Genomic DNA, 27826 nt, shown 5'->3' with positions numbered 1-27826 from the left:
TAATTCATACTGGATAATTTTGTCTTTATTACACACTCAACAGTGCAATCATTATTCCCTATGCCGTCACTTTATTTGAAATAAAACATCAGAGGGTGTGAGGATACATGACTGCAGCTTTCAGAAATAAACTTATGAATCACACAATAAACACAAGAGCCTCTGTACCATATTTAACCTGCTTCTAACATTTTTCTAACAGCTGAAGTGAAAACATCTGGGTTAAGAGCTGAATAAAAACCACATGTGAAATGCAGTAAGGAACACTCCACCGCTGATCAGAGAAACACTAATGTCAGATGCACAGGATTAAGAGAGTGTTGCCTGTTCAAAACTACTGCACTGAACAATTACATTCTGTTCACTCGTTTCCTCAGCTCCTTTTGTACTTGTCACTTGAAGGACGATAGTACAGTGCTGGTTCTCCAGTCTTTGCCATCACAGTTTCATTACACATTGCTTCCTCTTTTGCTCTAAGTAACCACCTTCTGTCTTAGGAGCTTCATGTCAGTCATCCCCATTACAGTGACATAGATGGGATACCAGCACAGCGGAACACTTGATTGAGGTTTCACTTGTAACTTCCCATCAAGGAAATGCATGCCTTGAATTGTTCCCTCAGGGTCCCCTCTTGGTACAGAGCACAAAAGGCTAAATAAAGTCATGGAGGGGACTGATTAGCAGCTGACAAGCACACAAGGTTGAGCTGCAGCAAGAAGCTCCATCTCCTCTGACCCTCTGGTTTCTAGGCCAGCTGCTTCAGCTGACCCTTGCCAGCAAGTACCACAATTTCATTTTAAGGTTTTTATGCATAGTTGGAATTCTTTTGGAATAAAACCCAACAAATTCTACCCAGGGCTACCCGGGATTCCTCTGTAATCTTAAAATCAATTTTAAATAATGTAAAGTAGGAAGGGTTACTGTGTGACATCCTTACCTCACTGCCAATCCCAGCTTTTAGAGGTAGAAAGGGAGAAGGGGCAGGGGCACTATTACTGTCTTCGGACAGATTTGTTAGGATTCAAGTGAAGAAAAATCACTCCCTGAGCCATTTTAAACACTGAAAGCATAGCTGAAGTATTTAACACCTGTTCCTGCCAATTTTCCTGCACCAGCAAACTAAACTCAAAGTCTTAGTGTTTTTAAAAATAAACATCTCCTCTTCTGGAAGTATATCAGCATCACAATGCAAATTGACATGCTTTTCCATCAGATAGAAAGGATTTCTGAGCCAAATGATGGCAAAGCTTGAAGTGCAGGCTAACCATGCTATGTGGCATAAAAATACACATGGGTATACATTTAATGCGAAAATACATATGCATTAGAGAGTCAAGTAAAAGCCTCTCAGGAGTTAGAAGTTGTTTAAGGTAACTCTTTCTGCTTCAGGTTTGTGGTCTGAATACCCAAGTTTCCATCTTCAGTTATGTCTGCCTGCTATGCACAAATTCCACACAAAAGGTTTAAAGAGATTGCTACAGCCACAGGGCAAGATGAAATGTAGCAACAAGCAAAGCATTGTCAATACCGAAAGAAAACAAACAAAATTTTCTTCTATTACAGTAATTAAGTGCTACCTGAGGACATCAATAGGTTAAAAAAATATACCAGTCATGAAAATGTTATTTGTGGACCACAAACCATACATCTTATTAAAGAAAACTGAAACACACGCATTAATGGTCAAGTTAATATCCCTGTACATTCCAAGTATTTGAATTTCCTGAACTATGTTCACTGGACCCATAGAACAATTTCCTGCTCTTTGAATGCCTTAATATAGTTTCTTGTAGTCAACAAAGCACTCAAAAAATCCTCTGCTACACAAACACACACAAAACTCAGTCCTTTCTAAACTCTGTGACTGATTTTGTTTGTCTTCTCAAGTACCTGATTTTATTGAGGATATCAATTCCAGATTGCTCCAAAAGGACATTTTTCACAAAAGTGCGTGGGATGGAAATCTTCTCAGTGCTAGCTTCAATCAGATCTTCACGGATATGAGCTTTCTTCATTACATTTGGGCAAAGATTTTCTGCTGCATCCACCATGGATTCAAGAAGAGTCTGCAGCACAGTAAGCAAAAGCTAACAATGTCAGGTATGGAGACTTCGATTAGTCGTAGATCACACCATTATTCTGTTACATAGCGCTATGATACTTTTAGACTAGTGATTTTTACATTTTTTCTTCCTATACTCTAAACCATTTTGCTATCCAGCTTTTATAAACCATATATAAATCCAGCTCTGACTGGAATGTACAAAGATTCCTCACTACATAGAAAGACAAAATCATTAAGATTGGAAGAGATCTCTAAGATCCCCAATCCAGTCACCAGCCTACCCCCACCATGCCCACTGCCCAAGGCCCTCAGTGCCACATCCACACATTCCTTGAACACCTCCAGGAACGGTGACTCCACCACCTCCCTGGGTAGCCCATCAGCTCAGAACATGCTGAGCCCAAAATATGCTCAGAATCTAAGCATATTTTGGGCCACAACACTAACGAAGAGCCTTTCCAGCCCTTATGGCCATATCCATACAGAAGATGAAGAACTTCAGCAGTAATTGAACTAAGTAAAACACTAATAAGAATTACTGATATATTAATTCTTTTTGTAAAGCAGTGTCTAGTCACTCCTGAAAACCACAGTGCAGCAGAATGGAACTGAGGACAAATAGTTCAAGCACCCATTCTGTCCTTATGAAACAATCTTCTCTTGCTTAAGCACCACTTGTCTTGCCTACAGGTTTCTCTTTAAATTTGGCTGACTGAATAAACCATCTCTGGGTTCTGTATGTCAACAGTGACACCATCAGGAGAACAGAAATGCAAGAGTGATGCTACAATTTCTCCTTTGACCAAACACAACTCACACTAAGATGGTGCTTGTCCTTATACTACTTCTCCCTTCACTTCTCTTCCATTCTTACAGATAAAAGCACCTTACATGAAAAGTTCTTCTTGACTTCAATCAGTTTCCAAACACGCTTTTCCAGAACAAATCTGTCTGCTTAATGTAGAAGCCAAAAATTAAAACTCCATTTACAGCATATACAATGTTTCTTACTCCTCGATATTAAGAAATAACAGTACTTATGAGGGCTCCCTTATCTAGCTTCCACATAATGCTCCAAATTAGCCTAAATAAATAAATAAAAAAAAATCCTAATCCAAATTCAACATTTTCTGCACCACGTAAAGCTCCTAGCATCACCATATGGTTTAAAAGAAAACCTTTTAGCCTCGATTGTAAAATTAATACAAATAGGCATTATTTTATAGAAAGTGCATTATGACCTTAAAAGTTTTTTGTAAGGCACTTCAACTTTGCTGTAGAAGTCATAAGAATAAATGAAAATAGCTTAGAATGGTAGTGCTAAAGTGCCTTTTGCTGTAAATGCGTAAAAGCAAACAGAAGACACATCAAGTCAATCTTAAGCAATATATAACACTCCAAATACTAAAAAGTATTTATTCTCCTTCTTTAAGACTCTCCAAAATGTGCGGGACTTATTCAAGTGTGTGAGCTGTATGCAAAGGGCAGACCTCTTAACATCTGTCCCAGTAACAGCCTGGAATCTACAGTGGGAAGAATTCTGTGGCTAGATCACTTTCACGTCCACAGAAATTGAAGATGTGAAAGAGAATCTTCGCCTTATTTCATACAGTGGAGAAAATGGGAAAAAATGCTAAACATTCAGCACCATTTTCCTTCTCATTAACTTTTTAATTTATAAAAAGCAATTAGTAATGTGGTATTATTACTGTTCTTCATTACATTCCCACTGACTAAAGTATTTGCATATTGATTCAACTGAACAGTTCAATCTGCACTTTTGGATTCTTCCATAATCTAAATAAAGCAAAACACAGGCAGGTAGCTTAGTCAAACAAAAGTTGATTTGAATTGTCTCAGAGCCTTGTTTTTAAATTCATTAACTTCCAGAAGATCCCATTAGTTCCTCAAACTGCCCCAACCCATCTTCTTGTTGGACAGATGCCTTTGCACACTCTGTATAAATGGCTTCTTATTTATTACATGGTAAGATGTAACATAACTGAACATAGAGGTTACTGCTAAAGTGCTGCCTGAACCCACAGTTAGGAGTATTTATGATCAATTATGTCTATTTCAAGAACTGAGGTTTGATGGAGGCCTGTGAAAGGATTTCCCATGAAGCTGCCTGTAGAAGTGGGGCACTTTCAATACACATGAGTTATCCAAGTCCAACAGTTTAAGTGGAAATTCTGCACCAGGTTTGAAGTAGTCACTGGGATAAAAGTTCTGGAATGGAATCTACAGAAAAGCAGCTTCCATTCCAGCGGAATACCTTAAATAGAGAGTACTTCTCTCCATGGCATAAGAATTTCTAGGGTGCTCTAGAGACACCTTTATTTAAAGGCCCAAGGAGCAATCAACAACTCTTCCCCTCTTAGAAGATTCCCAAAAGAGATACATGGTGCCAATGTTTTTCTCATAGAATCATAGACTGGCTTGGGTTGGAAAGGACCTCAAGCATCATCGAGTTCCAAACCACTCACTGCACAAGCAGGTCTGCCAGCTTCTAAGTCAAGTACTAGATCAACTTTCGTCACGATAAACTCCATTTGATATAAACACAATACACTCCTTCTGCTATTGCAAGCACTAAAGCCATTTTTTCATTCCGACTAGGCAAGTAGCCAGGTAAGTTGTAAGAAAATAATAAGGAAAAGATAACTTGTGCACAAATGTACTGAGAAGTTAAAAAAGCAACTATATCTGTGTGGCATATTTGCATTTTTAAATATCAGAAGAAGACCTCTGACATTAATTATTCCTGCACATGAGAGATGATAAAACAGCCACCCACAGACCTTAAGCTGTTCATCCACAACCCTTGTGACTTCTCCAGCCATGGATTCAAGCGTCTCTTGGATTGGATTGGAGAGTGAACCATTTGCTCCTGCCCAAGCAGCTCCACCTAGGTGGTACAGGTTTGGTAAAAGCTGTAAGACAAAAAGAGTATCTTCAGAAAGCAGGTTCTTTGCTACCTGTCTTCAAATCTAAACACACAGGAGGAAACCTCACTGCAAAACTGAAGTATTCATAAATATTACCTGAAGCAGACCATTTAAAGAAAATACAAGCTTGTGGCACAATGTTACCATAACCCCAAAAAGGAGAAGGCTGCAATCACACACTGAACTGCTCTCTCAGTATTATCAGTTTGTTGAGAACGGCTTACCGTTTTGGAGTTCTTGGCATCTCGCATAAGCCTTTCTGCAGATTTAACATCTTCCTGTACAGCATCCACACCACAGTTTCTTAAAGAGTTGAGATGATCTTGCACTTTAACACATATTCTGTCAATCATCTACTTGAACAAAGGAAAGAAAAAAAGACACAACATTAGGATGCTGCTCAAATGCAAATTGAATTCAGTCCAGGTAGCAAATCAATACTATCATGATGGGATTTGCAGTGAAAATATAAAGATCTGGAAATGCACAATCAGTGCACAGAGGCTTATCAGTGCTATAGAAACAAAGCACTGTAACTTGTACAGACACACCCAGATGCCAGAAAAATATCATTTGTCATTAAAAAAATACATTATTTAGCATATTTTTCCCCACAGTTACCTGTGGGATAACTACAAATAACAAAGAAGTTACCCATTTTAGGCTTTGTTTTGCTTTTCAGAGCAGCTTTAATGCCAAAATTCTTGTTTCATATAAACAAGATGGTCAGTGAATTGTTAAGAAGTTCAGGCACTCAAAGAAAGCTCTGACACAATCCATTCAACAAACATCAATAGAGATTTCACCTACCTAAGCAAAACACTATTGTGTAGGCTTTGGGAGGGTTCTTTCACAATGTAAATATTCCTAGTTGCAGGGAAACTAGGAATGCCAAAGCAAAAGCTTCCATCAGATCTTTCACAGTGGGATAAAACGAACTTCATCTGCACTGATATCACATTTCATTCCACACACTGCAAGGCTGAGGCAGATGGTTTATCTGTATCCTTACAAGAGCCACAGAATGGCTGACATATTGTCAGCTTTGATTAAGAAAGACACAGTAGAGGCATACAATAGCTAAAAGCATTTATTGGCCTGCATCGTATTCAGTAGAATTATCTATTTGACATTTCAAAGCAACATCTGAGTGCATGTGTTATCAACGTATCAAGCCTCGAGTTCTAACATCTTATATCATTATTAATGATAACTGAAATAATTTCACAGCATGCTCCTTTTCTGCTCCACATGACTCCTCCTCTTGAAAGGATTTTGGGTGGTTTTTTGTAAAAGGACAAAAAGCTAATTAATTATCAGAGAGTAGAAAGTCTCACTGGGACAGCTGGGCTGAAAACAATATATATACACTCTGGGAATAATAATGTATTTCCACAGTACTAACTACAGGATCTCTTCCAGCTCTCTTTTAAAACTGTTTTTGAAATCCATTCCTAAAATGCACACTTTAATATAGAAATGAGTGTTTTTCTCTACTTTTGAAACAGCAGTAAATTTCATTTACTGAAGCTTGATATGCATGTGATTGTTGGAAGAAAGGCATAACTAAAACCTCCAGCATATAAAAAGAAATAAACTTAATTCATACAGAAATTATTAACACGGGATAAAATGTGGCATTGGAACAGATAAATGCGTAAAGTAAAATGATGCTGCTCTTGCAGCTTTTAGTGCCCATGCATCTCCAAGTACCAATTTCTCTGTTGAGAGGCTATAGTATAATTTCAGCCTGCAAATAAAATTTTGTCCCATTAACTTTTAACGATGCAGGTAGAAAAAAACTACTTGGAATTTAAATTCACCAAAAAAATGCAGCAACACAGAAATGTTACTGACTCAGCTAAAGAGCGTAATAAATATTCCCTTCCTATTTGCTGGAGTCTTCTATTTGAATGAGAACACAACTAGTGCAAACATGCAAATAAATTTAAAACAAAGGCTGTGACAAGTTTTATTTTGTTTACGTCATTTTGCTTTTATGGTGTACTGGAGCTGAAAACAGCCCTGAGAAGTACTGGTAAGAAACACACTAGAACAGAGAGAATGGTGAGAACCACAGAAAATTCTGCTAGTTCTTTCAAGAGAAGAGAAAAACAGAAACCAAAAAACCCACACAAAAGACCATGTCGTGTTTCAGCAAACTTAGGTAGCAAAGCTTCCCAGCTTCTAGCAGTATTTTGGACCATGTCAGGTCACCTTTTCAGTCATTCACAATTTAGAGCGTGGATGACTTCCATGTTCCATTGCTCCCTACACCTATGTAAAGCCTCCCAAGATGCTTGAAATTCTGAATGTCTAAGGTAGATGATGACTTTCCCTCTGGTGGTATCAAAGGGCATGTTTACATGGTAGCTCAGTGCTATGTAGAGATACTGGGACTCAGACACTGGAAGTGACATAGCCTTATGATGATACCAGTCACACTGACAAGAGCTGGCTGGAAGGGTTAGACTTCTGAGCACAACTTAACTAAGTGCTCTTGGTTCCAACAGCAGTTTACTCAGAGATAGCCAGGGTCTTTCTTACTGTTTTTAAGACCTACCTCTTCCAAAAAAATTGTTTTTCTTCCAAAAATAGCACCACTGATTTTTCTTATTTCCCACAAGGCATGTTCTGCTTTAAGCTATTCCGATGGAAGAGCAAGACAATTCTGTCTCCAAACAGATTTTAAGATCAGAGAAGTACTGGTTCCTACAAAGTACTCACCTGCTGAGTGGTACTAGTAACAATGCCTTGCTGCAACCGGTATGCTTGCTCCTGTAGGTACTTTCTGGTCTCATGATTACGAAGCAAGTAGTTTTCTATCTAAAAAAACAAAGCTAGATTAGGAAACTGATTTGCCACTCTACGCTGTTATTTGCTTTCAATATTGCCACTGTATCTAACAGTAAAAATTGCTTCAGTATAATTCTGTTTGTTATCTGCAAACCTTATTCTGTGTGTCTCAGTGCTGGATAATCACATTGGCAAGTATCCATTCAGTCAGTAGCAAAATATCAATAAAAACTGCTTTTGCCAATGTTTTTTGAGTTATTAATCTCTTTGGAGAATTTAATAACTTTTGATTACAAAAGGAGTAGCTGCAGGTCTTAGAAATACCTAAAGGGAATCCATCCTTAAAGTACTGTTGTAGAGACCATGACAAGAAAGCTAATTCTCTTAGATTCAGTTGTCTCACTGCAAAAAGGTGGATTTCAGAGAAGACAAGTTATCTAAAAGTACATAACTGATGCAGGAGCCTCAGTTCAAAAGCTCCATTGAGCTAACCAGCCCACAAGTGCTACTCAGAAAAAACTGATTTCTACCCAAGGTTGCTGGACACGGCCCACTGCAACTTTCACCAGTGGTTACCACCTAGCCTCAGTCAGCTTAATAGAACATGGAATAATCCCCTAACTTGGCATTGTCAAACTTAGTCAAGTCCAAAATCTTACTAGTAAACTGCTTAAAGTCCAGAAACCTCTTAACTTTTATCAGCAGGCAAGAACTGGAACCTTCTGACCATGTCCCTTAATTACGCCCTCAATAATAAAGCAGGGTTTATCCAGTTCATCCACAGTGTAAGTAAAGCATGCTGTAGAGATACTGGTCCATCTGGTGCTGGGCCAGGGCCAGGAGCACTCTCGTATTGCAGCGCACTGAAGCTTGTAGGCCCTTCTGAGATGCCAACAAGCCAGTTGAGATGCCCCTTCATGGTGTCCCAGAGCACAGTATGTGCGGTGTTCCTGCATGCATAGAATTAGTAACCTCCACAGCACTACTTCAGAAACTTTCACCTTTTTTTGGGGGGTGGGGGGGGAAGAGAATATTGTATAAATTGATATTGTATAAACAGAGCTTGAACAACACAAGTTTAAACAAACTGAGGGCAAGTATTAACAACTTTGAAACTAATAAAAGTACTCTTTGAATATAAAGCCCAATTAGCATACAGAATTAATGATATTTTTTCAGAGATGCATTTATCATTTCAGATATGAAACTATCTACAATTACATTAAACAAGATGTAAGAAACCTCCTGCATGATCCAGATTTTTTAAAGCAAAATTTAGATTGTTTACACGTATCAAAGAAAAAGGAGCTAACTACCAGCACTTTTCCCTTTGAGAATATCTTTAATGAACATTTCTTTACTAATAAGGATTATAGCTATTGCTTTTTAATCATAACTCTCTGTAATATCTATTCATATGGATTCCATGATCCTGCTCTGGTGGAAGGAAAACTACTCATTAAAGACTCATGAAGCATGTGTTTTCCAACAGAGCAGAAGGCTTACTTGGAGCTTGAAAAATTTACTGTATTAAAACTCATCTGGGAGTTGTATAGCCCATGCAAGTGGAACAGTTACAGATACTATCAAACACCATCTACATCCAAAAGAACATGGTGCAGTTGTTCGTTTATGGCAACACAATGTGTTAACTTTATATATATGATATAAAACACAGGCAGTAAATGTTTTTATACTCCCCCAAATTCAAGAGCACTCTTTGTCTTGTATGGTGCTGATTGCACTTTTTATGCCACAGGAAAAAAATGCCTAGAACTTTTCAATACAACACCAGTGCATTCCACCACTCAATGGTGAAGAGTGAGCAAAGCCTCAAAATGGTGGTAAGGTAACACTTTGCTATAGAAAGGGAAAGGGGAACTTCACAGAAACCAAGACAAAGGGTAACTGTACATTTAAAAGTGCAGGGAAAGGGGGAATTGCAGACACTTAGTCAAAATAAAGCCAGAGAAGAGGGCAATAAAGATAAGAAGAAACTGTCCGGAGACCTCTGACAAGAAGGATTAGATCCCCCCCCCCCGGGCAAGATGATGCCGACATGGGAGAACAATAACAGCAGATAACACCAAGAAGAAAACAGAAGAAGAATTTCACCCCAAAACATCGGCAAGGGTCACGGGGAATGGGGTCAGGGGGAATGAGGGAATGGGGTCGCGGGGAACGGGGCCATAGGGAATGTAATGAATATGTAATCAAACTGAGGAGGAGACTATTGATTATGTATTAGCTTAACCTATATCTGTAACACACTTTTCTCTTTACGGTGTGCAAGTTTGGAGGAGCTATCCCCCTTGCACCCAGCGCTGCGCAACGTTGGAATAAACATACCTGCTTTATAACCCATCTCTGGATTATAGAGTTTGATTCCGCAAGTCAATGGAATAGGAAGCTTTACATGCTCTTGCATTACTCAATTATCATATATATGCCCATGCAGATCAAACATTCAATGAAACTAGCCAAGAAGTATTATTCAGTCATGTACAAAATCACAGTCACTTTAAAAGAAAAAAGATTTTTAATTGGCTTTATTTCTGTAAGTGGTTGGTATGGGCAATACCTTTTGCAGTGCCTCTTCCGTTTTCTCAGGGTTTGTTTTGAGTGCTTGGGAAGCATCATTCATAGGTATAGGCATGAATCTCAAAGTATAATTTCTAAAGATAAATTAAAAAACATATATATATATTAGTAAAACAATCATATTACTGTATCTCTTAATATTGTGTATAAATTAGAAGGCAGAGAGAAGATGTATCTAGCCCATCTGTAGAAGGTACTGAGGCAGTCTTTAAGTTTTTAAGTGGAATAACTGGAGGGGCAAGCACGTTTCTTCTTACTGCTTATGCTTTGAGGTAGAGATTTCAAAAAACACAAAATGCAGTTAAATGACCAACACCCACAAGGTAGGATTACCTTTTCTTATATCAAATCAGAACAGAGTAGCAGTGCCTACCAACAATTCTATCTGATCTAAACCTAAATGGAAATGTTCAGTAACAGATAAGACAGTGACCAAGATAATAGGTTTTGAAAATTCAGTATTTAATAGCTTCCTATGTTTATAACTATTTGAAGACACTTGCTGAATTATTAATAAAAGCTGACAAAACAAGTGTGGCTTCTCCACACTGATCTATGCAAACAATTACTCCCTCCATTTTGCTTATTTGTTTGCAAAATATTTCCACAGCTACATCCATCTGCTGCAATACAAGAATAGAGACAGAGTTTTATCTCAAGTCAAAATTGTATTTAAACTCTAAGAACATAACTTGGCTAGCATTACACAGTTAAATTTAAAACATTATATGCAGTAGTATCACCACGTGCCTTTAGATTCCCATAAAAGGGTGAAAAAGAGCAGAAAGTTCTTAAAAACCAGCAAAGAAATAATTCTGCCTATTTTCAATTAGCCTTCTTTTTCTGCAAACATCTCTCCCTCCTCCTTCAGCTGTCTGCAAACATCCTGCTAACCATCTGTTTCTATTCCATTCAGAGCTCTATAAATATATTCAGAGTCCTCTATTTATGAGCACCTTAAAGTTGACAGTTTCAGCTGAGCCTGATTCATAGACTTCACCAGAACCAACCCTCAGCAAATGCACTAATTCAAACAGTAGACCACAGAACAGGATCATAGAACACACCAAGGTGGAAGAGACCCACGGGGATCACCAAGCTCAGCTTCTGGCTCCACACAGGAACACCCAAATTCAAACCCTATATCTGAGAGAGGTGTCCAAACACCACTTGAACCCCAGCCCTGGGCAACCGGTTCCATGCCCACCGCCCTCTGGTGCAGACCCTGTCCCTCACCCCCAGCTGCCCCTCCCCTGCCACAGCTCCATGCCATTCTCTTGGTCCTGTCACTGACACAAAGAGCAAAGCTTAGCGCTACCCCTCCGCTCCCTGTGAGGAGATGCAGCTGCCATGAGGCCTCCCTTCAGCCTCTTGAAGCATTTTGGGGGTAAGACCATGTGCATTCAATTCATCTTCAGCATTTATGGTGTTCAGACCAGTCCCCCATGCTGTCTGCCCCAGCAGGACCATGCCCGGTATTACAGCAGGGCAGGTGTCTGCCTGCAGCCCGTGACGTGGATATCTTAATTACTGTGAAACTCCAGTATTCTTTCATTTCCTATTACACACGAAGCATAACTGTCTGAAGGACGGTGCTCTTTTTAACTGTCTATCCTATTGATTTCTCATTGATACAATCCAATATTTTACACTGCATGCCTGTGCAAGACTTCCATTTCTCTTCCCCATTGTGAACACAGTGTATGGCATCAGCAGTAGTCATTTGCATGTGCCAGCAAGACAGCAGCTGTGTTGTACTTCACTGCTTGCCTAGGTTAGCCCACAGCAAATGTCAAGAGAGGCAATTACAGAACTGATGGCCTGACTACTACCTGGCAGGTGGGGTATTTATTTAGTTAAAAAGAAACAATGGTAGATTTCCAAGGATCTCTGCAGCTGTTTGACATTTAATACATCACATTAATTGAAATCTATAATTGCTAGCTCTCATGCCAGTAATTATATGCTAAATTCAATTTGTCAAAGGCTTAGTGCTCTGTCCATCTCCCTCTTCTACTGCAAGGAGGGAAATGAAAGACAAGGAGATTTCGTGGAGTTGCAGTCAGAAAGGTAGAAAGGCCCCATAACAGGTTTCCTTTGGACAGACAGTGATATACTGGAATGCTAGCATTTGAAGGAAAGCTGGGAGGATGAGGGAAGAAAACATAATTTTTGATAAGAACAAAAACCAAAACAACACACAGAGCACACTCCCAGGCATCTTCAGTGTATTGCACCGTATTTTGAGCAACAGTTCTTTCCTGTGGAATATTTACAGTTTTATTTTTATGTATACATAGAACATATAGTGGAAGATATTCTGAATATAGCTTTAAGACGGATTGTTTAAAGGCTAAGCCTTTTTAGACAGCACTGACAGTCAAGATTAAACTTCTGTTGCTTGTGACTCAGGTTGGGTTATTATGAATGATTTTAATAATTTTAAAATGTCAGAGGAGATGTAAAGTGACCTCAGCTTCCAAGCTAAATAAATGAGAAAACACCTCAACAAAGTGCAGTGTCACAAAATTAGATGCAACTCTTTTTTTGCAGGTTTTTTTTCTTACCTACATTACTTCCTTTTGCCTTAGGACTTCTTTCTTTTCTATTTACTTATCCACACATCAGAACAGAAAAGTTGATACTAACAAGTAAATATGTATACATTCTTTTCTACTAGACTTTCTCACAAATATGCATGCTATTGCTTTCTGAAAGACAAGTGCCTGCAAGCTGACAAATAATCTTTGCAGATTATTATTCACTATTATCAGTGAAAACAAGATTATTTGCTTAATTATACACAACATACATAATTTTCCCCATCGGTGCAATCAAATTTGTTTTGAAACAAAGTATACGAATGACAGCAGTTTCATAAGCCAAGTAACTGTAAGTTCTTCATAGTTAGGACTAAGGGTGAAGACACTCCCCATATTAGTTACACAGTTTTTCAAGTCACAAGAAATTGTCCAGAAATTAGCAGTAATATATTAGCATCACCATCTAAAGAGACCATTTGTTCCTGTCTGAGGGATTAATGATGTGAAAGAACTGCAACTGCTGCTGAATTAAAATCTGTAATTTTTCCCTCTTAAGTAATAAACACATATTAAAAATATATGATGGAGATAAAAGTCATTTATCACCTATAATGGTAACTGCTGCAACTGAGTGAGCTCAGGGAAGCAACAGACACTACAGACACAACAGACAACAGAGACTACAGTGAACAAGTGTGGTTCTTGCAATCACTGTCATTAGTTTCAACTTGCTTGGGGAAAGATAAAGTCAGACCACAAAGGCATGCTTCAGTACTTTTCTGTTATATACAGCTTCTCTCATTGGGAAGAATGGAGTTCAGGCATGCTATCAAAATAAGGCTACAGAAAAAGGAAAATATGCTGAAATGCAGAAATTTAATGTCTAGGGCAGAACTCAATGGACTTAATGCTGACAGCAGAGTATTTATGAAAAGAGGCCCAGAGTTTTTTCCCCATTTTTTGGAAGGATGTGAAGTCACAAATTTTCCTTTAGACTAAGCACCCCAATACTTAAAATTGAGATCAATCAGCATCTTCAAATGATACTGACTGCAGTGAACTGCAGCTGCTCCTACCAATCAGATCTAAGTGCTTAGCCTCCTTCTTCATTGGTCATTCAGTTGCTTGAGAACTTACTTTTCCAGCGCCACAGCTATGTCCTGGAAGCCCTGAGCAGTGATGTTATTCTTGTCCCATATTACAGTTCTGAGAGGAAAAAACAAACAAGTATTTCACGCAATCCAAATTAATCCAAACTGAAGTTATGCATATTGAAATAACACAGTTTTATGTCCAAAGCTGCAGTGGTTAAAACAGTTTAAAACCGGCTTTATTAGAAGCTTAATGTGACTGAAGTGAGGGACAAAGAAATTACAAAACTGAGATCCTCTTTCTTCCAAGAGGACTCTGTGCTGTATTTTCTATTAGTAATATTTGGATATAAATTTTCTAAGATGCTGTTAATAGAAAGATTTGAATATCAGCAAACCAAACAGACTTCATTGCATGTCCAAGAAAACTGCAGTAAACAAACAACAACAACAAAAAATCATGCTGATTGGGTGCTCAAAATTTTCAGGCTACTTTACATTCAATTCTATGCCTGGTCATTGTACACTTCCTACACTTACACATGCAACGTAACTAACTGCCCATATATGCAATTAGGTTAGGTGCATAAATTGAAGCTCTTTTGAATATACAATTGTGATAAGAGTGATAAAGTCTCCCCCTGCCTCCTCCCCTAGTTTAGGCCACTCAAGCAGGCTGCCTGGCAATTTGTGAACACATGTTCAAAGAACTCATTAGCAGTCAGAAGAGACAGTCATGCTGATAAATCTTGCTTGTGCAAAAGCACTAGTTGTAGCTGTTCTTGAAAAAAAAAGAAAAAAGAACAGAACAGATTTCTGGTGTTCAACAAAAACAATTGTAGATGCAGGATTTCACAGGTAGTTAACACACTTCTGCTATTGCAGAATAACTCCTTTATGCCTTTGTTTTTTAGAAGATGGAAGGATGGAGGCAAGGAAGAGAGGAAGGTAAATTCCATAAATACCACTGCATTATCCAGTTTGTTCTCACACCACAGTCAGCTCTGACAGTCAGTATGCTGTATCATACTATCAGTCTGCAACCCTGAGTGCCCTCAAGGTTTTACTTCTTCAGGGACCAGTGGTCATTTCAGGTTAATACATTCCCGACACATTAGTCACCTCTCCATTGTGTCCTTAACATTCTGAAAATAGCAAAGCAAACTTTTTTTTTTTCTTTAGTTATTTTTGTATTTGAGCAGAACAGCCAGGACTGCTCTGGGATATTTGTCCTCCATGAAACAAACATTTAGAGGCCAATCACAAAGTGGGTCTCTTCATATACACAATACACCATGAAAGGTTCATTTGGGGAGGCTGATAAGAGGGGGTGTGATTACTGATTTTCCTGATGATGGTGGCGCATTTAGAGGTTCTTACTCCAGATTCATGTTGGTTGAAGGTTTACTGCTTACTAATTGCTTTCAGGATAGAAAAAATGTGATACTCTGAAGCAGTCAGTGCTAGCCATGTCCTAAAAACAGTGAAGCTGGCAGGTGGATGAATATACAGAGAAGATGGTAGCATATTTAGAGGCTTTTACTCCAAATTCACGTTGGTTGAAGGTTTACTGCTTACTAATTGCTTTCAAGATAGAAAAAATGTGATACTCTGAAGCCATCAGTGCCAGCCATATCTTAAATAGGATATGGCAGGTGGATGAATATGCAGAGAAGAGATGCCAAGGTCCATCAGTGGGAAAGGAGGGATGGCCCATGCTGTTACTCATTCTAAATTCCACATGTTCCTCATTCTCCTACAAAGTAATTCTACAGAAGGCAAGGGATTTTCTTATTTCCCATACAAGTATCAGAATTTTCTATGTTAGGAAGGCCTCCAACAGAAAAGAGAGTGTAGAACAGATTGGCTAAGCACTGAAAGAGGTTTCCCAGAGAAGTCATTGGAGATCTTTGAAGCCTGCCTGGAGAAGGCTCTGAGAAACCCAGCACTAAAGTTGGCCCTGCTTTGAGAAGAAGTCCGGATTAGATGACATCCAGAGCTCCATACCAACTTAATCTCTCAGGCTTACAGGAAATTTAGATCTGCCTTGTTGTAACTGAAAGATACCATCTCTTCAATGGTATAACAGAAAGGACTGTATCTACTCCTATGCATTCTTCTGTCAAAACCACACTTTTCTCCCCTGATTCTGAAGTGGATGAGTAAATCCAATACTGTACCTAATACTAAACCATGAAAGCATGGGATCTAATCAAATGTAACTTTGATCCAGTTCCAGTTCTGGATATGTTTTTGTAGAGAGAATCTCCACCTTTTCTTCTTCCATTTTTTGAGACATTTTCCAAATGGAGACACTATTACGTGGCTTTCCCTAGAGTCATCATGGAGAGAAACAGCTTAAGAATAAGCCAGCAACTTCAGTATTATTAAACTACTTTATCTTTTACTGCAAATATATTCCCCTTACCTGAGCTTTGTGTTTATCTGTAGAGCTTTTGCCAGCATCTTTGCTCCCATATCACCCATGGCATTTCCACTAATATCCACTTTTGTAAGAGATGTATTGCTGCCCAAAGCATTAATAATGATGGTGACTTCAGTCTTCAGCTTGGAATCTGCGAGGGACAATGACTGCAGGGGCTGTGGAGCACAGAAAAGGCACAGATAACAGCAACTGATAAAGCATGCACATCCACAAAAAAATGTCCCCAAATTCTTGGAAATGACACTGAGCAAAGAATGATTTCCATGTCTGCTGTACCTGCTGAAACGTATGGTAAAGTAGAAGTTAGCAACTTACTGCACAGGTGTCAAAGACAAACACGGATTAATTTGCAATAACCTGAAAAACGCATTAAGAAGCAACGACTCTTATTTTCTGTGTCCTGCTAAGTCCACCATTAAGTCTTGTGCACGATTACAACTGCTAAAATTGTAATTTGTCTTTGCTGATGTATGATAACTCTCCAAAACACTTTCCCTTGCTCAAGCATTACCTTATACAGAGAATTTTATTGCCACTACATACCTACTTAAGCATTTATCAAGAGGATGAATTTTAGTTGCCTAATACGACAAAATCAGCACCTTACGAGGACGAGCTGTGGCACTAAATTAGATGCCTAAGGCTTAGATTAATGTAAATTAACCATCTAAACTACAGATGCACACCTCCCAGGATTCAGGGTGCTTGCATGGTACCTGCTATACAATGGGACTCTTGCTTCCAATACACTGTTGGATTACAGTGATAACCAAAAAGCTTTCAACAATAAGGAAGGCATTTCTAAGTGAGGAAATACATAAAAATTTGGAGGCACAGCAGGTTTATAATTAAAAAGTCTAAGAGTAACACAAGCCACATGCTGGTTTTATTTTATATTGAAGATATTAAATTACTATGTTAATGCCCATAATTGGTCTATGTTCCCCTGTTTTACTACATTACACACCCTAAAGAACATTTACATCCTATAAAAAAGGTATTTTAGAGTTTTTGGCACATATTTGAGAAGACTTCCTATGAAAGATTCACAAAAAAGCAATAGCACACAGCACTCAGACACAGAAAATGCATTAAGTCTGTGAAAGAGAAGTTTTTTCTGCTTCTCAAATGTTGCTTTAGAAAGGGCCATTCCAGTAACTTTGCTGCAAGTGCTCACTCCCACACATCAGATTTTCTACACCTCAAATACCTTCTCTCAGGAAAGGATTTTTCACTCTACTTATTCCAACACTCTTATGAAACAGTATACGGTCTGGAAAGACTTTACTGTTTGGCAAGGGCTCATTTGTACATCATTATTATTACACAAGAAAAGCACTTAAATAACCATTAAAAAAAATAGCCTGCTATATTGGCAGTGTCTGTAAAGCAGGTGAGTTGCTAATTTTCTTGCATAGCTACTCTTATCATTTACTGAATGAGCAAGGATAAAAACCTCTGGACTGATTTAGTGCCCTAAACGCAAACCAGTCAGAACATAACTGTGATTTAAATCAAAGGCTGCTCATGAAACTATCTGACCACCACATGAAAGAAAAAAAAAAACCCACAGCCCTACAGACATTCATAAAATCCCTTCAAAGGCCAATTCTTCAACAATGAACAGAAAACTGAATATATTCAGCACTGTAACACTTTCTCTCACCCATGCAGAACTGACTACCCACTCTGAGTAACACTACACCCCGTACCTGTAGCCTAAAAGCAGTTTTTGCAAGATAAAAAGAAAGTGCACAGTAATGACACAGCTTTAAATATGTCTTGCTCTTCTAATAAGAAAGCATTATCATAGACTGTATAGTACAGCATCTAGCTAAATAGAGAAATAGATAATAATAAAAATGAAATAGAAAACCAAAGCCCAGAAACTTCAATATTGCATTCCCGTATAAACACCTGGGAAATTTTGCTGTTTATGTTACTAGCACTGTTTTTAAGTTGTGTAGAATTACATTTGTGTCTAATTGTATTTTCCAGTCATAAACCCAAGCTATTGATTACGTAAATCATTTTAATCATTACTCATATTAAAACAGCAATGGGTCTATTTTAAGCATGGATAAATACATGAAGAAGCATTACAAACTCATTTTGGATTACAGCCTCTCATTTCAGCTTTCCACCGTTCTCTGACTGCAGCAGCAAACAGGCAATATACACTAGGCAATGTGTGCTCTGGGAAGCACCATACTCTGCTCTCTTTGATTCCATTGTAATTTTTAATGACCTGTGGCAGTAAATGCACAGGAATGGTAGAGCAAGGACCACTTCTTTCCGGATTCAAAGCTGAACCAATATAGCTAGAAGCTTAAAATCATTTTGTAAGCATTGTACTGTTCCTGAGTGGAGTGAGAGTCATACTAGGCAGCAATTTGCAATATATGCTTTTCCCACAGTGCTACATTGGTCTCATCTTCAATTATTTGCCAGCTAGCAGATATTTTAGATTGATTTTAGCATCAGATGATACCAAAAGAAACAAGAGACCTTCACTGATGAAGATTAACAAGAGACAAGAAAGCGGAGAGACAAAAGGCAGGGTAATAGCAATAGGATCACATGCTGTATCCCAAAGGTTAATGCAGGACAAAGGAAAAACTATTGGAGGGCTGCCCTGAAAGTAATGCCTCCTATTTTATTATGTTGGCCCATGATAGCAGAGGTGGATGGTGGCATTATGGCAGTAGAGGTTGAACTTTCCCACCAACATCCAATTACATTGTCACTGACAGATGGCAGCAGAGAAATCTGACAGAATGGAAGCGTGTATGGAGGGAAGGTGTGTCATATAATTCCTCCCTGTGGAAGAAATGGCACCCACTGACATTCATTGGCACTTGCTGAATGTTTATGGAGACCAAACAGTGGATACGAGCAAAGTGAACGTGGAACTGCATGGACAAACATTTCTGCAGCAACACCACTGCCATAGCAGCTGTGAAACAGTGGGTCACATCCACTAGCATGGATTTTTAAGAACACAGTGCACAGGCTCTTGTTTATTGCTGATGAAAATACACAGCTAATGGTGATGGACTGTGTTAAAAAAGTGTGTTACATCGCTAAGAATTTGGTCTATCAAATAGCATTAATGTGCTCTTTGTTGCTGTTGTAGTTTCCATGGAAATAAATCGAAGGCATTACTTTCAGAGCAACATATCTAATATATGTTTCTGGTGGATTAACTCAGTGTAACATTTTGAAAGCAGGATGAAAATAAAAAGCATGTTTGCCTACGTTAGCTCAGCAAAGACATTCTGAGAAGGAATTACAGGAGCCTGATTGTGGAAAAAGCAGGAAATGAAAAAGTGGCTTGTGTTGCTCAGAAAATGCAAAGAAAAGGAGCACAAAAGCCTAAAGCTGATGATGCAAGAGAGGGAGAACTGTGAGAATCATACATCCAAAATGTAACACCTACTTTTTATATATCCTGGAGGCTTCAAAATGGGAATGAAGTTTTACTTTTGTGCACACATATTATGAACAGGATTGGCATATAAATAGTAAGAAAAAAAATGCACATTTGAAAGACAGTTTCTGTGCTGAAAGGAGGCAATGTGAGTTGAAGGGGTATTTTAGAATATACCGTATGTGGGAAGAAATGTTCACCTGCAACAAAGCAAATTGATGAAATTGAAAAAAAACAAAATATGTAAATTATATTTGCTTATGACTCATCTGATTTGGCACAACAGTTTTAAAGGGTAGCTGCAAAAGAAAGACAACAAGGCCCTGGAATGTGTTCAGAGAAGGGCAACAAAGCTGGCGAGGGATCTGGAGCACAGGCCTTTTGAGGAACAGCTGAGTAGACTGGGAATGCTGTGGTGAGGTGGGAGTCAGCCCCCTCTCCCATATAACTAGCAGTAGGACTAGAGGGAATGGCTTCAAGCTGTGCCAGGGGAGATTCAGACTGGACGTTAGAAAATACTACTTCTCTGAAAGAGTGGTCAGGCAGTGGAGTGGGGCTGCCGAGGGTGGTGTTGGAGTCATTGATCCTGGAGGTGTTCAAGAAGCATTCAGATGTTGTACTGACGGATGTGGTTTAGTGGGAAATAGTGGTGACAGGTGAACAGTTGGACTGGATGAACTTCTTTGAGGTCTTTTCCAACCTTGGAGATTCTATGATTCTATGAATGATTTAACACAGGATTCAAGGCAGAATAGAGAAAAGTACAGAGAGAAGAAGGAGATGATGGAAGGAGACATTGGGAACCCTCATAAAAAATGTTCCACTGAACTGAAAAGTAGGTGAAAATATGAAAGCAGTGTGAAATGTGAACTTGGAAGTGGGACAATAAAGACAACACAATTATCAGGTGTTAAGAGAGCTTGACTCTACAATCAGCTGTTTTTGGAGAATGAGGAAAGCAGAGGAGCTTGCATGTTATTTGCAAGGGGCAAGAAGGAGAAAGAAAGGACTAAGAATGATCAGTAAAATTTGACAGGCATGAGAGTGGTCAGGGAATAGCATGTATTATTAAGTAAAATAAGTATATAAAATAAAATAATACTACTATTGAAGGAATATCAGCACCCAGAGAACACTGACACTGTAATATCCCATCAGGACACGAAACTTTTGAAAACTTGAGTCTACATGGCTGTATAACTTAAATCTAAAGCAATTTAGATTTAAACACATCTAGTTATTTGGAATGAGTTGCTTTTCAACAAGCACAGATCCTAAGAAGTGTGTACCCACCCTTTACACATAATTCAAGTTATTGAGGGCAAAAAAACCAAAATGCTGGATGTATTTGTTTAGGATCTTGATCAAATTTTACACAGCAAGTTAACATAACAAAGGAAAAATATTAGAAATAGGCTCTGAAGGTACAAATACACATGATGGTATTAGGCAGAAAGATACTCACTGAATCCTCGTCTTGAATCATCTGAACTAAATTATCAAGTACTGGAGTGAGATTTCTGAGGGAAGAAAAGTTAGGAAGATGATGAAATCAGCAGCTTCTTCTCATTACTCATTGCGTTATTTAAAAGAAAAAAAAGCCTTACTTGGATTTCATGTTGTTAAAGTTTTTGCCTAATGCCAAGTGCCTTATTGATCGGTTTTTACTAAGCCAGACTACAAGGGTTGAGAGGTCAGATTCTAGGCCTGTAAAGAATCAGATCAGATTAGGAATTAAAACACTTCTTCACAGAAGTCCCAGAAAGGGACCAATTATTAAAGCTAAATTCAATCAAACAATCACATCAGTGTACTATTTCAAAGCGTTCTAGAGAAGTTTCTCTTCTTCTATTTATATATCTTTTTCATCACTGTTTTTCATGAAAATAAATGCATCCTTCTAAAAAAAACCTTTTAAATCTCTATCCTAATCAGCCATTGAAGGCATCTTTCAGACAGACAGAAAGAGAAATTTCCCCTATCTACAGTCCAGTCATTCAAGAAAGTTCCTTGCACTGTGAGGCAACTGTGAGCTGTGTAGCATCAAGCTCTCAAAGCATGCAGATGCAGAGGTTAACATAACAGGCTATGAATAACATGATTTGAAACAACAGCCAAGCTTTATTCCACTACTAAGAAAAATAATTTGTTCTACTATTATTGTATTCCCAACCTATTTGTAGATTTGAAAAGTCCATTAGTTAGATTACTAACAACTAGAATCTAGATCCATGGAATAACTTTGAAGTCAAATATCTTTATATAGCTATAACAATTGATCTCTTTATATAAGTTGACTCAGTAACTCCTAAAGCTTTCCACCTGCCTTTCTGGCTTTTCAGCTGTACTGGGAATCTGAACTAATTCTGCATTTGGCTGTCAGAGAAGCCAGCACAGCTAGGTGAGTTCTCCTGTTACACACGTGTACAATTTGAATTTGCAGAATGAAAAGCCAGTTGGTATTCCCAGCTAGGAAACACAGGGTCTACAAACCACCTATAGTCTAAGACTTTTCCAGATAATCAAGCTCTGATCTGAAGCTGGTTGACTACTTGCTCCAAATTTTATTCTCTTACTTCACTGTCACAGCTTCACTCAATTTCTGGTCCTCCGACTTTCACTACACTTTCATTTCCCATTTAGCTTTTCATTCTCTCTTATTTAAGCCCACTTCAAACAAAATCCCATTAATATGACACTTGCTGCCTTCAGTTTATTCTGTCGTGTTATACCCATTTCAAACAACACAAACTTCTGAAGGTAGAGTTATTCTATTATTATTTCTGCTACACTTCAGAGCAATGACACTTTCTGACCTGTGGCTTTTCCATAAGAAATATAGTCAGCAATCACAAATCAAGTATAACCATCCTTGAATTCTATTTTGAGCTGAAAGAAAAGACACATCTCATTTCTGGGACCTGCATGGTCCTCCATTCCTGCTCTGTATACTTACCATTATCTGAAATATCTAGGCTGGTGATATTGCGTATTTCTGCTATGCATCCTTCCAAGACTTGCGCACCTCCCGATCTTAACTAGAGACAAAACATCAACCATTTTTGCAAACTAGTTACAGTTTTAAGATCACACGAAAGAGCAATAGAAGCGAAGGTACTACCAGCAGCAAAAACAGCAGCAATAGAAACCAAAGACATAAAAATGACTACACACACATTCCTACTATTCTCATTCCCATCCTTCATTCTCACTTTTTACACACAAGTAAGAAAAAGGACTCTACTTCCTTACTACTCTGCGGTTACACAGAGAATGATGTAAGTGGCGTAGACAAAAAGAATCCCTTAGCACTTGTGCTAGGCTGTGACTGCAAGTCTTTGGTGCAGCTCTCCATGTGAAAGGGCCAGGATATTTCAGGTTTCCAATAAGAAAAAAAGCTTGTCTAGTATACAAGCATGCCCCACTGTAATTCTTGAATTCCATTACAGTCAAGTCTTTCAGCTCGCATCTTGCAAGCTTTGTGTTATAACAAGCACAGTGACAGGATGCCCAGTTAAAAAACAAGAAGCCAAATCATGATCAATGAAATAATGTTTTCCTATTACAGAAAAGAACATTAAAATAATGCAATTTCAAAATAGTCACAAAACACCACAGACAAACAAACAAAGTCATTAATCTATCTTATCTCTTAGCTTTGAATTAGGGATAAGAGAGGAAAAACAGCAACAAAAATGCCTATTTGGAAACTATAATTACATTATTAATCTGAAATAATAAATGGAAAAGAATTTTCAAGATTTAGAAGGAAATATTGAAGTGGCCTGAGAGAAAACATCAACAATAAGAATCAAAGATATGAAAACTTAAACATTTAGTTAGTAATGCTACTGGATTAAATAACAAAACTTTCTTTTCTCCAAATAAGTAAAAAGCATTTTCTTATTTCAGAATACACTGTGCGATCATCAGCAAGAAAAACAAAAGAAGCAAAAGTTTTTACTAAAATTCAAGTTTTGCAAAACATTTCCCAATTTCACTATATCAAAAAAAGAAAAGAAAAGAAAAAAGCCAGGCTTTTTCAGACATAAAGCAGCCATTTCACCTCATAAAAAATGAGTCATATCTGACTTCATTCTCTCACTTGTCCAAACATCCTGAATCAACCCATTGACAGTTTTGTGAACAGTCTTTTTAACCACACTATAAATGAGGCAACCACAAATATGTTCTAGAAGTATTTTTCAATGAGGACTTGATTTGGTGGTTTTCTTTCAGAAACTTGAAGATCTGTGATTGGTTGACAAACAGTTCAATAACTTGGCCTGAGCATTTTAAGAATAGTGGTGGTTAGAGACAGCATATAAATGATAAGTCGCACCTAGAAGCGTAAGATACAGAACATAAGATGCCCCTCTTTATCTGCATGAAACAAAGCCTATTTAGACCTATTAGTCCTATCCTCTCTAGAAGCAGTCACGCTGGAAATCTGTATTTGAGCCAAAACTGGTGCAGATTTAACTCAGTGTTGTTTCTCTAAGAACATCTGTAATTCTTGCTGGCTGTATGAATGCCAGAATCATTCAGTTTCGCTCTGCAATTCTCCCAGGGTCGCCTACTACGAGACAACCATTTCACACAGACTGCCACATCAATTACTGGAAAATATACAGAACTGGCAGATTATACGTGGTCTTGTCAAAGTTAAAAACTACATTCACTGTGTTACAATTTGTTTTCCGCTGTAGCCAAAACTCAAGCGTGCCCTAGAAGTTATACACTTCACCATAAGGAAATGAAGATTTAGTTCAATAAAAATATTCTAATATTTGTACTAAAATGCCAATGTTAAAAATTACTTTTCATTACAAGAATAGGTTTGTTCATAGGTAAAAAGGTAAACACATGGAAGAGATTGGTTATTTGTATGGTAATTGGTATGATACATGTTCTATGCTCATAAAAAGTATACACATATACTTCAAGTGTTTAAGCAGACAACTTTTTGCAAGCAATTTTGGGTCTTGTACCGACAACACTGTATCAACAATATCAAATACACAAATGTTTATTGTGCACAAATGTTGATATCTATTTAACCTGAAGGCGATGATAACTACTTGACCTTTAGGATCAATTTTTATTGCAACTGTAGTAAAGTCACATACATAAAAGCAGAGGCTATATGTCAATGCAGATTGTGATAGTGAAAACAACTCTGCAACATCTATATGATATATGAGACTACATATAAAAGCTTTTGTATAGAAATTGTAGAACAAGCCCTTCAGCAATCAAAAAAGCCAAGTGTGTTCAAAACTAGGAGGTATATGGGATGGAGAAACAAAGCTGTCTATTGATTTATAAATTAAGGTAAAGCATGGAGGGTACTTACACAGTGACCAAGCTAAGGGAAGCAGAAGGGAAAAGAGTGAAATACATCAGTGCTGAGCAGGTAGAAATAAAAATGTAACTTTCATAGTAAATAAAAATAAAAATAAAACAAGCAAGCAATATAAAATGATTAAGCTTGGAGTTAATATATCAGAAAATTATGGGAGCAAATTAAAAGTGGTGGGAGAGGGAAGGAACTGAGATTTTTCCTTCCAGAGTTGAGAACAGCTTTCCTATCACAGGAAAGTGGGCAAAGCTGAAGCATCAGCTTTCTGCCCTCCTGACAGCATGTGCTTGCAGGAGCTGGAAGATAGGCAGGGCACAAATTCCAAGCTCCCCACTGTTCTGTGGTAGTAAGGTGCAGCTCCCAGCAGAGCAGAGGCCTTGCAGTAGTGGGCAAGTATTTCCAGCTCCTGGCACAGCAATTCCCTGCTGGAAGCAGAATTTCTTATTTCCAAAGCATGTGAGAATGGATAAAGCTCAGTGATACGAAAAAAAAAAATAAAATAAACATCAAGGGAAAGATCTAAGGAAGCACTATCAGTTTGGGGGGACCTGCTATAGATTATTTCCCCTGTGTACGACCCCATTTGTCTCTGGAAACAGTTGCCTCTCCTTCGTAAACGCTGAAGCAACCAGACCATGGAGGGCAATGCAATAGCTCACATAGAGCACGACTCTTTCCTTTCTACCATGACTGATTTTGCTTTGGGGTCCAGTGCAACTAATGACTCATGGAAGTTATCTACGAATGGCATTCAGTTCCAGACCTTATGTTTTCACCCCTGCTTGGGTTACATGCTAATTTATACTTTCATTACTTAAGTGTGTTTTATTTATTTAAGGTTATGAATACAGGGCTTCATTTTTGTTACTTTAATCACTTTTCCTGTCTCCTTCTGAAAGAAAAATTGCCATCCTTCTGATCTATCTGCTCATAAGTCAGAATCACACATAACTAACTTGAAAGCTTTTCTATTTGATATTTATTTGTAGTGCCCCTCAAAGTAAAACCATTTTGTAAAAAGTATAAAATATAAAAACAAACTACGAAATACATTCACAAAGATTTGGTAGCTTTTTTTCTTTCTAAGGAAATCAATTCACATTCCAAAAGCAATCAACCATGAACTTAACAATTACTGCACCTCGCCATGTTCATCAAATTGCATGCTTCCAATTTAAAGGGAAACCATTACACCTGAAGGGCACTTGTGGAACAGCTGCTACACAGATGATGGACTTAAAAAGATCTGCCCAGCAAGTAAGAGGCTTTCTTTGCAGCTTAAAAAGGAAAGCCTTGGAAGACTGGATCTTTGTTTTAGGTAAACATGCTCCCCTGTTCTCTATATAACTTTGCCTCATTAGTTCCTAGGATTTTGGCTGATTTCTTGTCAGAATCTGTAGCCATACAGGTATCATCCTGCAAGAGTGTGGACAATACTCAGAAACAAAATGCACAGCAAAGCACAGAGAAGCAAGAAGCAGCAAATCAAGGTTCCCTTTCTTTTTCTTTTTTTCTTGTTTATTATTGTAATATTTATAATCATTTGCACAATGCTTTTCAAGTTAATGGCACACTTCCATCATTTCTTACAGAAGTTCCCTATTGGCCTGAATCAGTTAATTACGTACAGAAGCAGAATTTATCCCAAGATTTAAGTAAACCTGCAGGAGAGGATGCCTGCCTCCATTTTGAAGGAAGACATTCAAACTGCACCTTCAGGGTCTGCAGCTTCCTGGGACCCATTCTAATGCAGACACCTTGGGAAATCCTGCCTCAGGATGCCCTACAATTAGAGCACTAGAAAGCAGAAGCTGCCAAGCAGTGAACAGCACCAGCATGCTACCTCAGCATCTACAGTTGCTACTGCAAGGAGCTTGATGACACCATGATGCTGCAGGTATCCCAAAACCCTGTACTCCTCATTTACAGCACAGATACACATAGACAATTATTTTGCCATGACTTGATTTCTATCTCATGGCTTCTGGTTAGAGGTAGAATGATTAGCCCAGTGGAGCATAAGAACTCCATATCCCAATTCCATATTGTTGCATCTTTTGAACATATCCTGAAAACTCATCCTTACCTCACAGCTACTGAGATCTAAAGACACCTCCTTCAGATTGTGATTGCAAGCCAGGCCTAATAAAAGTGCTCTGAAAAAGATCAATATTAGAAACATTTTAAAATTTTTTTAAAGGCAGCTTTACAACAGCATAATCAGTAATTACTGGTTAATACGCCTAATAGTGCAAAGAACCATTTCAAAACAAAACCACACCAACTGAGCAGTTACATCTTAAAAGACAATGCAGTACAAACCTGCTGTGCCATACTAAGAACACCCCAGCAGCGTCAAAAACTTCAGGGATGAAATCCAAATAAGCAAACAGTAAAACTAATTCTACGTCAGCATTTAATAAGATTAATCAGAGAGAGTTTTTCATCAATATTTGCTTTAAAGAAGAATCAAATGATTACAAAAGGCATGTTGTATTTACAACCATATGTGGTCTCTATATTTAAAGCCTTACAGAAATTTAT

At 38.1% G+C, this 27826-nt stretch overlaps 1 protein-coding gene across 10 annotated transcripts in view; it reads right to left on the bottom strand.

Annotated features, from left to right (window-relative positions):
• CARMIL1 (capping protein regulator and myosin 1 linker 1) overlaps positions 1 to 27826 on the bottom strand; it is a 159421-nt gene that overhangs the window by 35457 nt on the left and 96138 nt on the right. For all 10 annotated transcript variants that reach the window (XM_085537596.1, XM_085537598.1, XM_085537602.1 and 7 more), the window contains 11 exons: positions 27369 to 27438; positions 22877 to 22958; positions 21528 to 21627; positions 21386 to 21440; positions 16473 to 16645; positions 14091 to 14159; positions 10391 to 10484; positions 7741 to 7839; positions 5238 to 5366; positions 4867 to 4998; positions 1891 to 2066 (listed from right to left, as the gene is read on the bottom strand). In XM_085537596.1, the coding sequence (XP_085393722.1) occupies positions 1891 to 2066; positions 4867 to 4998; positions 5238 to 5366; positions 7741 to 7839; positions 10391 to 10484; positions 14091 to 14159; positions 16473 to 16645; positions 21386 to 21440; positions 21528 to 21627; positions 22877 to 22958; positions 27369 to 27438 (1179 nt within the window). The remainder of the gene's footprint in view (positions 1 to 1890; positions 2067 to 4866; positions 4999 to 5237; positions 5367 to 7740; positions 7840 to 10390; positions 10485 to 14090; positions 14160 to 16472; positions 16646 to 21385; positions 21441 to 21527; positions 21628 to 22876; positions 22959 to 27368; positions 27439 to 27826) is intronic.

The sequence above is a fragment of the Coturnix japonica genome, chromosome 2 (genome assembly GCF_054131305.1).
Source record: "Coturnix japonica strain WE chromosome 2, WE-NBRP24, whole genome shotgun sequence".
Classification (NCBI taxonomy): domain Eukaryota; kingdom Metazoa; phylum Chordata; class Aves; order Galliformes; family Phasianidae; genus Coturnix; species Coturnix japonica.
Note: the sequence above shows the minus strand (reverse complement) of the source record. Positions and strands in the feature narration are given on the sequence as shown.